Source organism: Mus musculus, chromosome 9 (assembly GCF_000001635.26).
Source record: "Mus musculus strain C57BL/6J chromosome 9, GRCm38.p6 C57BL/6J".
In the NCBI taxonomy this organism is placed as follows: Eukaryota; Metazoa; Chordata; class Mammalia; order Rodentia; family Muridae; genus Mus; species Mus musculus.
This window is the reverse complement of record NC_000075.6, coordinates 3,570,314-3,582,718: the sequence shown is the minus strand read 5'-3', so window position 1 is coordinate 3,582,718 and position 12,405 is coordinate 3,570,314. Positions and strand designations below refer to the sequence as shown.

The window sequence follows — 12,405 nt, the reverse complement described above, 5'->3', positions numbered from 1 at the left end:
AAAGTATAGTTAATATACCGAGTACATTAGCAGTGCACTGAAGAATTCCTGAGACATCTTCAATTTCCTCTTTGTTGGAATGGTCTGCATAGGAGCATCTTTTAGAGATATTGTGGAAATTCTTTTCTGCATCCCTATAACTAAGAAGAAAATAAAATTAGCATACAAAGGAATTTTTGAAAGCATTTGCAAATGCACTTATGACTACATCAAGTACATATAGTCTATGCTTTCTGGATAATCACCTTTAAAATAAGTGATTCTTTAAACATAATTCTGTCATAAGCCACCAGTCCCATTAATATTCACAGTACAGGACTATATCTGTAGGCAACTGTTAATTAGAAAGCTCTGGGAGTTATAGTAAAATGCATATGGTATGAGGGAAAAGGGGGAAATAATAAGAAGAGAGGTTTAAGTAGGGGGAGGGATGGAGGATTGGGCAGAAGACATGGTAGGGAGGGGAATAATTAATATTGGGCATGTTTGAAAAGGCCAAATGCACATCTACTAGTTATAAACTTTCTAACAGCCTGGGGAAAAAAAAGTAAGAGTAGAACAATGATATGAAGTGGAAAGGAAACTTTAGGTGAAAAGTGGGATTAGAATGTAGAACAGAGGTGGGAGTTAGTGGAGGTATAACTAATACTAAAGATATTTTAAAACAACATATGGAAACCTACTGTTTATGAAATTTTAAAATATTCAGAGTTCCATATAAAAGAATGTATCCCGAGTTGCCCTAAACAGGAGATAATGCTCCTCCCCGAAGCCAAATTTTGCCAAATAAAAGCCTAGTACCAGATGTGGAATAGTTCTATATCAAGGTTCATGTAAGGGGTGTTCTGGACATCACCCAAAGACACATATTCAGCCATTGCTCTTGGTAACCCTCTATAAACTCATTTTCTTAAGACATGGTAAAATCAGGTTAGTACTGACCAGGAAGCTTCTGCCATTCTCACCACCTGCCATAGTACCAGAAGATGCAATCCAGGCTGCTTGGAGAAGTCATCAAGAGCTGTGAACCCTGAAAGCCACAGTAACAACCAACATGGCAAGATATATCCATGTGTAGAGTAGTGTCATGGATGTTATAGGACACACAACTTCTTTTTTTATTTATTCTCACGCTGCATGAGAGGAAAGGAATGCTTGGTAGTGAAAATTTGGCTAAGACCTCAGAAAAATCATAGGACCCACAAGGTGAATCTACTACTATTATTTTGCTGAATGGAAGGATTCCCAAACTGACATTTATGTCTATGTTTCTATCCTCATGGGATAGTAAAACTCCAAAAACACGTTAGAAAAGTGTCTTCTTTCAGTGGAAATGTACAACTGGTCAAAGTATAGAGAATACTTGTCAGTTGAACAATGGGGCATCTATACCACCAACTCAAGAACATAGGGAATCATTGCAAATTTGTAATGACCAGAGATCTTCTGGATATGACAGGACTAATGAACTCAAAGAGCATCTCCTTAACAGACCTATACAGGACCAAATCAAATAACATTTCAGCACGAAGGAGGAGGAGCTCAAGAACCCCCATTCCTAGCTGAGGAGTTATTGGTAGTTGATGGCTTCTGGAGGAACCTCTGATGAAATGCCCTACAGTCGGAAGAGGGGACTTATAAAACCCACCTCCAGAAGGAAAACAAGACATCAAGTGAGGGATGGGGTTGCCATCCCACAGTCACACCTCTGACCCATAATTGTTTCTGTCTGAATGAATTACAGGGATGGAAATGGAGAGGAGCCTGAGGAAAAGAAGGTCCAGTGACAGGCCCACAGTGGGATAAAGCTCAAAGGGAGGTCCCAAGGCTTGACTTGAGGCTATGGAATGTTCACAAAAAGGGACCTAGTATGACTGCACTCCAGAAAGCCCAACAAGCAGCTGAGTCAGATGCAGTTATTTGCACCCAACCAATGGACAGAAGCAGTTGACCCCTGTTGTTGAGTTAGGGGAGGCTGAAAGAAGCTAATGAGAAGGGCGACTCTGTAGGAGGACGAGCCATCTCAATTAATCTGGACCCCTGAGATCTCTCAAACACTGGACCACCAAACAGGCAGCATACACCAGCTGATATGAGGTCCCCAACACACATACAGTAGAGGACTTCCATGTCTGTCTTCATTCAGAGATGAGACACCTAACCCTCAAGAGACTGGAGGCCGCAGGGAGTTAAGAGATCAGGTGGGGTAGGGGTTGGGGCATCCACGTGGAGACGGGGTAGGGTGGGGAGGAGGTGTGGGATGTGGAGCAGTCTGATGGGGACGGGCAGGGATTAGAATATGGAGTGTAAAAAATTAATTACAAATAAATTTAAAACAAAAATAAAAGTATTATAAGAGTTTGACTTTTTACAAACCAAACCATTGCAGCACAAAGAAAATACTAACAAGGTATAGTGACAATATCCATTGTTTCTAATGTTAATTGATTTAATAAGACAAGCTAGATTAATTACAAAAGTAAATTTTAGTTTTTTGCTATTTGCCAAACTGCTTTTTACTACAGTCAATTGAGAATAACTTTAGGCTTATTTATTTGGAGTTTTCTGACTGAAAAATTCTTTCACTGAAATATCACTTAATCATGACATCTAATTTGGGGGTTATTAACATAACCATTACATTTTATTAAAATATCTCTGTACTGGTGAGGTCTTCATTTCTTACTTTTTAAATATGAAGTATTACTAATACACACAATTTTCAAATCCATTTTAAGAAATAGGGACCAACAGAGAAATCAGGCAGCATGTGACCCTGGCTAAAACAAGACCTATCCTTAAAGTTGATTGCAGCCAAACTCTATGTAAAGACTCAAATCCCCATTCAAAGCCTCTATTTGGTACTGACAATCCTTCAATAGAAGAAAAACAAAATTATAAGATTCAGTCTTACAAATGGAAAATAAGAACATAAGAAAGAGAGAAAGTGTGAGAAAAACAGAAAAGAATATTATTTTTCATTTAAAAGAAAACAAAAATAAACCAAAGTATTTTTTACTATAAAGTACTCTTATTAATCCTAGCCTACATGTTAACAAACAGACACCATAAAGTTAGCTTCAAGAGCACACTAACTTACAAGTGTTTCCATCAATAGCCAAAATCCATTTTTACTCACCCAATAACTTGGTGTTCATAATACTGCAATGTCCTCTTGAGAGTCATGTGTATCGTCTGAGGCTACAGTATGATAACAAGAGTGAAAACACATTATCAGTTCATCAGTATCGTTTCTGAGGACAGGAAGATTAACAACTTTATAAATGTTGTTACAGGATTAGTCATTTTCCATCTGGTCATTTGTATTCCCCAGAGGAGCTAAATGACCCAGTCAGCAATTGCCCAGTTTCCCAATGTTGAGTACAATGGTCTTTTCTGCCCCCTACTCAATTATTTTGATGAACTATTTATTAATGAGTTTTAAATAAAATACTCAATTGCTGTAATGGAAGGTTCAGGAACAATAGGAAAAGGCATTACTAGACTGTAACTTGCATTCATTCCCAGGCACTGTGTATAATCCGTGTGAGATAATGACTAGCTGAAAATTCACACCTTTATTTTTTCTTTCGTGTTTTAATGAGACTTTCAAAGGGAGTCTGGAAGCAACGGTAAATTGAATTAAAAATTTCAGCTCTATAATTATGTATTTTAAGCTTAATGTTCTTTTCTTTTTGTATTAGTTTTATATCTTGAAGAACTCATAGGATGGCTGGGATAAGATGGGAAGCAGTGTCCCAGATTCCATTAGCAATATTTCAAGTCAGCCTAACTTCCTGTGTGCCTCAAGAAATGTCAAGCAGAGGATTGTTGTCCAGTCTCATGGACAGGCGACTAGTGCTTTGGGTTGCTCCCTCATGTCTTCAAACAACAAGTCTGTAGCTCATGAACAAATTATATAATCTTCTCTCACAGTAGCAGGTTAAGATACTTTATTAATCCTAGGTCAAGGAATTATTGTCAGATTTATCTAAACAGAAGGGTCCCAAATTTTGAAAATCTACATATACATATAAAACTGGATACTACTATCTAAGAACATTAGTTTTATTAGGATGTTATAATAACTAATTTCTCAATGAGACATTGGTTTCATGCCATAAACCCAAAGGCTGAGAGATCACAGTGGAAGAGGAAATAGAAACATTATAGGGGTCAGAAGTAGTGAAATAATATTTTTCAGACATGACAGAGCTATTACACACATGAACTTAAAGCAGCTACGTTTGCCTGCACAAAACCTACATCAGATTGAGCCAGCCAAAACCCCAAAATTTATCGTGAGTCCCACCCCTATCTGAGGAGTTATTGGCAACTGGTAGCTGCTGGTAGAGAAAAAAACATCAGTTTCTTCAGGGATGTGGCTCCTGACAACCTAACAATGCTCCAGTAGATAAACTTATAACACTCATAAACATACAGGAATGAGACTTAAGTGAACTTAGTGAAGTTCTATTCTTTTTGGTTTGTTGTAAGTATATAATGTCATGAATGAACTGGGGGAAGAAATGGGAAAAAGATTACATGATAAAGGGGAGATTTGATCAAACATATTATATGCATATATGAAATTCTCAATTTCTGTTGACTATAATTCTCAAAATATTTCTGTTTACTATAGTCCAACAGAAATAAAGCCATCAAATGCTTAGCAAAATGTTGATACATTATACCAAGGATAAATTTTAGAAAATATGTCAATAACATATGTTCTTTCATATTTAAGTACTATTTCAATTTGGTAATGTCAGCACCCAGTACTAATGAATTCTACAAAACAAGTATCTGTGAGAAGGTCATCTGTAGAAAATCCCAGTGCTAAGCTGGTTGCCTCAGAAAGAGTTAATCAGTTCTTGATTCTAATTCTTCAAAGTGAATCTTAAAAGCATATAAATAAATAAACAAGAGACCTCTGTTAATTTTTACTTCAACCCAACCCACATTAGCACTATATAAAACATGAAGAATAAATTTGGTAATCTACCTTCAATCCTTCCATACCTCCATTGATTAGAAATGTTTGCTTTAAAGCCAGAACCAAGTTTATGTAATAAAATAAAACTGGTTACACACTGTAATATACAAGAGTATGTATGTCTAGTTCAGAGTATCATTTCATTGTAGAAATTTAAGGTAGTCTTTACCTAGACAATTTAAGGTAGTCTTTACCTAGACAAAGTCAAGGCATGAATTAATGTTAGAAAAAATCAGACTCTATGTATTCAAAATTGTGCCGACTTTCCCTTCTCTGATGGAATTTTGTTTGTCATAACCTGTGCAGGGCCTGTGTATGTTTCCACAGTTTCTGTGAATTCATTTGTGTGTCTACCCTGTTGTACTTGAAAGGCACTTTTTCCTTGGTGTCATCGATCACCTCTGAGTTTTACAATTTTTCTGCCTCCTCTTCTGCACAGATTCTTTCATTTATACTAAGTTGAAAGATAAAGAAGATATCAAACTAGTACAGAGGTCTTTACTAATCAGGGAAGAATCAAAGCAGAATAAATAGAATGTACCTAGGAAAGAAAAAATACTCCTGAACCAAGAAATCATGAGGCATTTTGAGAAATCTAAAGAGTGGAGTAGAAAGGGCTGCATCAGTGCTCATGAGAAGATGTTCTCACAACCAAGCCCCATGAGAGGTCTCTGGCACAGAGCCTGCAATTACCAGAATGATCTCATTTGTCCAAAAGAATAATTATTTCCTACATTAGAAATTTTTACATCATTTAAAGGAACATGTTTGGGAAAGAGTTTGTGCTAATTAAAAAGCTGATTTTTGTTCTTGTGTAAAGCAATTATATCCACCGTTGGTAGAAGTCAGGATTTTAGTTTACAAACACATTGGATGAAATCGTTCTTGGGGTACAAGCAAAAATCCTTTAGCTTGGTAAACTTATTCACTTGTTCTTTCTTAACACAACCTAGTCGTTACATTACAGTGGCCTGAACCATGAACAGGGTAGCTGGTTGCAAGACATCTCCCAAATGGAGCCAAAGACAACTTCAACACCATCCTGACCCCTTAAAATGACTCAGAAGTATGGATTCACTTCTGTTTTCAGATATCACTTCATGGCCTCAACCTAATGCGTTACCAGTGAAAGATATCTTCACATGGTCTTCCTGTCTTGAATAAGAATCATGAAATGAAAGACTAAAAATATATTCCTAATGAGAGAGACTACTTTTTCATCATGTCTTTACTGTGGTGAGATTGAGGAACGAACACACTAGGTTAAGTGCTTACCAAGCAATGCATGGTGGCACACCCCAATTACGGAGGAGGCACTGAGACAGGAGGATTGTCACTGGCCAATTAGTTTGGCTGAACAAGGAAGCTACAGAGACAGAAACAAACCCTGTCTCAAATAAATAAAATAGTGAGAATTGGAGAAAGACAACTGACTCTGACTACTGGCCTCTAAACATATGCTCATATGCCTGTGTACACACACACACACACACACACACACACACACATGTCTGAACTACAAATGCATACACACGTATATGACTGTACAACACACATATCCCTACACTATACACATAAACACCTATGTCTGTACCACACACATAAACAAAATTGCTTGCAACTAATATACAGACATACACATACAAACTTGAATCACACACACATACACATATACCCATGACTGTACCACACAGACATATAGAACACATAGATTCCTGCACTACACAATGGAGAGAGAGAGAGACACAGGCAGACAGACAGGCATACAGACAGACAGACAGACAGAGACAGAGACACAGTGAGAGAAATTTTTAAAACACTCTTATCTAAATGTTCATGTGTGCTAATGATGCAATTCTGCATAGAAAATGGGGGAAAACTCCATTCTTCTAACATATTTTTCTTTACCATTAAGAATAAATTTAAAAACATGATTTTTAGTTTATACTTTGGCTTTAGTGTCAAACAGTTCAAAATCAAAATCTGATTTATTAGTTATATCTACTCCAGCAGTATAATTAAACCAACCAAGTAGCAAACACCAACTGATATGAGGCCCCCAACACATTTACAGCAGAGAACATCTGGGAATGGGTTCAGTCAGATAAGATCCACCTAACTCTCAAGAGATTGAAGGTCCCAGGGAGTGGAGAGGTCTGGTGGGGTGGAGGGTAGAGATGGGAGTAAGGAGGTATGGGATGTGGAACAGTCAGAGGGAGGACTGGGAGGGGGATAAATTCTGGAGTGTAAAAAAAATACATAAAATTGGAAAAAATATATAAAATAAGAGTTTTCATGTGTATATATATTTTATGGGAAATATCTGAAATAAAACAATATGTCTGGCACATATTAAATTGATAATAAATGGTAGTCATTGCTTGTGCCAAAGAGAAAAACATGTTCTTGATCTCCACAGTTCCAAAATCTCTTGGAAAACAAAAGTGTGTGTGTGTGTGTGTGTGTGTGTGTGTGTGTGTGTGTGTTTTCGTGCGTGCGTGTGTTTGTAGGAGGGGGTGTGTGTAACAAATGCAATATATTGAAAAAGTATTACCAAGTAAATAGATAAAAGATATAATAGATAGAGCTTTCTCTGCTATATAATCATGAGAAGCTAGTAGAAAAGAAAAATAAGAAAATGACAACCTAATTTATAATTTGTGAGAGACCAAACCATGGGAAACTAGGTCCCGCAGTTACTCTCACCCTAAAAATCCAACTGACCCTTTGAAGGGAATTATGTCACCCGCTCCTTCATTGCCTCCACCTGGCGCTTGAGACTGCCAGCTTCACTCCCTCCTTCACTTGGTGCCTAGAACTGCTTAGATTAAGGCAGCTTCACCTCCTCCTCCATGTCTCCATTTGGTGCCCGGGACTGTTTCTGGCACTCCAAGATAAACTGCAGAATGTTTGAAGGCTGCCCAGGACAGTTTTAGGGCCGACATTCCAAGATAAGTTGCAAGAAGCCTGTAATCAGCATCTGCCCTAGATGTCCATCCCTTTCACTGAGTTTTATTATACCCCCTCGACCCCTCCCCAATTTTCTCTCACTGTGTGCTTATAACCTGGCTTATTGCCTTCATTAAACAGACCGTGACAACTCTTTGCTTAGTCTCGCTTCCCTTTCTCCGCTCATTTCTCTTTCAGGCCCTGGTCCTTCTCGACCCACGGAATAACTAAGTCCTGCTGGACGGGACAATAACTGTTTCCATTTGCTCAGTTCAGTGAAATGGTGACTTGGGGAGTTCTCAACATTAAAACTGAAACTGGCTAAAGCCAGATCTACAAATAGATGCACTTTGAAAGAGCATAGCTAAGATCAAGACCTGTGGTGAATTCTCTTTGCTTGATGCAATGAATGTATAAGAAGTGAGTTTAGCCACATGAAACTCAAGAAGGAAGACCCAAGTGTGGACTCTTTGCCCCTTCTTAGAATTGGGAACAAAACACCCATGGAAGGAGTTACAGAGACAAAGTTTGGAGCTGAGACAAAAGGATGAACCATCTAGTGACTGCCATATCCAGAGATCTATCCCATAATCAGCCTCCAAACGCTGACACCATTGCAAACACTAGCAAGATTTTACTGATAGGACTCTGATATAGCTGTCTCTAACAAGACTACGCCGGGGCCTAGCAAACACAGAAGTGAATGCTCACAGTCAGCTATTGGATGGATCACAGCGCCCCCAATGGAGGAGCTAGAGAAAATACCCAAGGAGCTAAAGGGATCTGCAACCCTATAGGTGGAACAACATTATGAACTAACCAGTACCCCGGAGCTCTTGACTCTAGCTGCATATGTATCAAAAGATGGCCTAGTCGGTCATCACTGGAAAGAGAGGCCCATTGGACTTGCAAACTTTATATGCCCCAGTACAGGGGAACGCCAGGGCCAAAAAGGGGGAGTGGGTGGATAGGGGGGTGGGGGGGGAGGGTATGGGGGACTTTTGGGATAGCATTGGAAATGTAAATGAGGAAAATACCTGATAAAAAAGAAAAAAGGAAAAAAAAAAGAAGTGAGTTTAGCATTCTGCTTATTTTACAGGTAAAAGATCTAGAAAAATAAAAATGAAGGAGATTGGAGAAAGGTTACTCCTTGAAAATACATTCAGAATGCTCTGATTTTTCTCTGCTTCCTTCTAATATGATAGTAGCCTTCTATTGTTTCAACTCCACATAAAGAAATGTGGCTAGGAACTGTGCTGGAAAGAGAAGGCAGGCATATATTCAGGAGCTCAGGCAGAGGACATCCAGAGGCTTCCACCTGTGACAAAAAGACATCTTCATCATTCGACTTGTGAGCAGCTACTCCATCTGGCCTGCAATGCCTAACTCCACACACCAAACCTTATGTTTGTAAAGGTTCACAAGATCCAAGTAGACAGTTGTGAAACGGAAACAACAGAGCCAGAGATACTAGCTTTGAATAATGAGAAAGGATGGTGCCAACAGCTGGCCCTTGCATGCTCGGACAGTACTTTTCAGACTCCCATACTGTTCCTGCTCAGGATTCCATGCCAGATGGTGCAGGGAACAGGCTGGAGGAAGAGTTAGGGTGGGTGTTTGTGTGCAAAACTATGTCTCTCTCTCTCTCTCTCTCTCTCTCTCTCTCTCTCTCTCTGTCTGTCTCTCTCTCTGTGTCTCTCTGTCTCTCTCTCTGTCTGTCTCTCTCTGTCTCTGTCTCTCTCTGTCTCTCTCTCTCTCTCTCTCTCTCTCTCTCTCTCTCTCTCTCTCTCTCTGTGTGTGTGTGTGTGTGTGTGTGTGTGTGTGTGTGTGTGTATGTGTGTGAGTGTGTGCGCACATGCCCAGGCAGCATAAATGACTTGTTAGTTGATGAAACTGCAAGTTAATTTCATTTTTACAGAGATGAAGAAAGGTAATCAGGGAAGGATACATTCTACAAGATCACACAGGCAATAACTTACTAAGGCTCTTAAAGTCTAGCTTCATAATGTGTCTTATAGCCGGGCGTGATGGCGCACGCCTTTAATCCCACCACTAAGGAGTCAGAGGCAGGTGGATTCTGAGTTCAAGAGCAGCCTGGTCTACAAAGTGAGTTCCATGACAGCCAGGGCTATACACAGAAACCCTGTCTTGAAAATCAAAACAAACAAACAAAAAAAAAATGTGTCTTATTTCTATTACATACCCTTAGAAATCTCCTGCAATATTTACATTCTGTGATTGTTTTACTTGATATACATAACTTTTACATGGCAAACTTTTCATTGTACAAAATGTGTAATTTTAAGTAAGCAAACTCCTCATTTCTGTTTCCCAGCACATACTCATAAGGTATAGACATAATGGAAACAACAGGATGGCCTTGAAGAATTACCCGTAGATTAATATTTATTTGAATCTGATAGAGTTATCTCTCAGAGTCAAAAACTAAGAGATAACGTAGTATACTAAATTGCAAACTCTCTAGTTTTGTGCTTTTCAACTGTCTGTCCCGCTCTGGGGAACTTTGTTAAAAAATGCCAGTGACTGAATGTTACCCCTACAATTTCCTGTTAATCTTATCTGGAGAAAACCAGCTTTCTCTAATGTGTCATCAAGACTGATATATTCTTTTCAACCTTTGAGTATGAGGAACAAGACCAATATGTAAATCTTATCCCAAAAGGTCAGTGGTAGGAAGATTTATTTCTTTATTTAAACATCAAGAAAAAATGTCTGAGAAACACTCAGTCACAGTTGCTAAATTCAAGGACTGTCACTAACGAATTAAAAGCTAATGTATTTTTATATGGACAAAAGTTATGCTGCTGGAAGCATAAATATAAAATTTGGGGGACTGTTTCTTTGTAATTAATTCCATACATATGAAAGCTCAGTTTTGTGCTTATATGAACATAAGTTACAACAGTTGATACAATTACTCTGTTTTATGACAGGTGCTGCACTTTCAGTCCATCACATTTATTAACTCCTTCAATCTTTACATCATTACCCTAAGGTATGTGTTGCTATTTTTCTCATTTAAAACATGTTAAAACCAAAACACAGGTATTTCAAGTTTCTCTGTGTCATAGGGGTAAAAAGCCATGGTTAAAATCCATGGAATCTGGCTGCAGGATCCAAGAACATAGCCTTCAACCTATACTGCGCTGTCTTAGTTAGAGTTAATTGCTATGAAGAGACAGCATGGCCACTACACCTGTTATAACAGAAATCATTTATTTTGAGCTCACAGTTTCCAAAGTTTATTCCACTAATGTCATAGTAGGAAGCATGGCAGCATGCAGGGAGACATGGTGCTGGAAAAGGAGCTCATAGTTCTTCATCATGATTTGCAGATAGCAGGAGACTATATACCACACTGAACATAGTTTAAGCACATGAGGCCTCAAAACCTACTCTTACAGTGACACTTTACCTTTAAGAAAGACTATTCCAAGGCTTTGCCTCCTAATAATGACACTCCTTATGGGCTAAGCATTCAAATATATGATTCTACAGGGGCCATTCTTATCAAACTACCACATGCACATAATACTTAATATTTACCTAAGCACTTTAGAGTATGAGTTTTCATACTTGCTGATCTACAAGTATTGCTGTACTCTAATGAAATATACAAGTGCTCTTATTATCACCTGAAGAGAGCGTCAAAATTGAAATGTTCAACCATGCAAGATTAATCAGGAAAAAAATGCATACTTCTATTTTCACATGGAGAACATTTCTCATTTCCTCTCCTAAGAAAATGTCTTCAGTAAGAAACTATTTACTAATGTTTAATATCAACATAAAATTAAGGAAGCACATGCAAACAAGTTATTTGTAATTTTCCTTTGGACTTCATATCTTTGTTTTAATCAAACTGTATTTTAAAAAAATTAAGAAGCAAAAGCAAAACATTGAAGCCTTTTCTCTTCAATGCTTATCCACATTCTCTCTGCTTTAAGCCTTCTCTCATCCCTTAACTTAATCTTTCTTCATCTTCAGGATGTCCAGTGTCTTCCTCTTGCTTCTGATAAGTCAAATTCCACCACCTTAGTCCAATTCCTGTAAACTGGTAACGCCACAACCATTCACTAGGTATTCTTTTTCTTTTTATCTTTAAAATTTTAAATCTAAGATAGCTCAATCAGTAACTAGCAAGGATAAGGACATGAATTCGGTCCCCAAGCTAGTTGTAGTAGTGCACATTTATAATCACAAAACTGTCAGGCAGCAATAGAAAGAGACCTAGGATTCACTGGCAAGTCAGCCTAACCTACTAGGCAATGAGAGAACCTAGCTCTCTGCACACACATACACCCTCTCTCTCAGATATATGAAAGGAAAGCTGGGAATAATGAATAAGTAATGAATAGTATCCAAGGAATGAAATTTGACGTTGCCTTCTTGCCTCAGAAGGCTTGCATACACATATTACATATTCATATGCACCCTAT

The 12,405-nt window shown here is 38.2% G+C and overlaps 1 protein-coding gene across 2 annotated transcripts in view; it reads right to left on the bottom strand.

The window, feature by feature from the left end:
* Gucy1a2 (guanylate cyclase 1, soluble, alpha 2) overlaps window positions 1-12,405 on the bottom strand; it is a 373,443-nt gene that overhangs the window by 323,073 nt on the left and 37,965 nt on the right. The window contains exons 2-4 of one of the 2 annotated variants that reach the window (XM_011242361.2): window positions 3,140-3,201; window positions 943-1,030; window positions 19-140 (exon numbers count right to left, since the gene is read on the bottom strand). In XM_011242361.2, the coding sequence (XP_011240663.1) occupies window positions 19-140; window positions 943-1,030; window positions 3,140-3,158 (229 nt within the window). In that variant the 5' untranslated portion in view covers window positions 3,159-3,201. The remainder of the gene's footprint in view (window positions 1-18; window positions 141-942; window positions 1,031-3,139; window positions 3,202-12,405) is intronic. The other variant, NM_001033322.2, reaches the window with a different exon arrangement.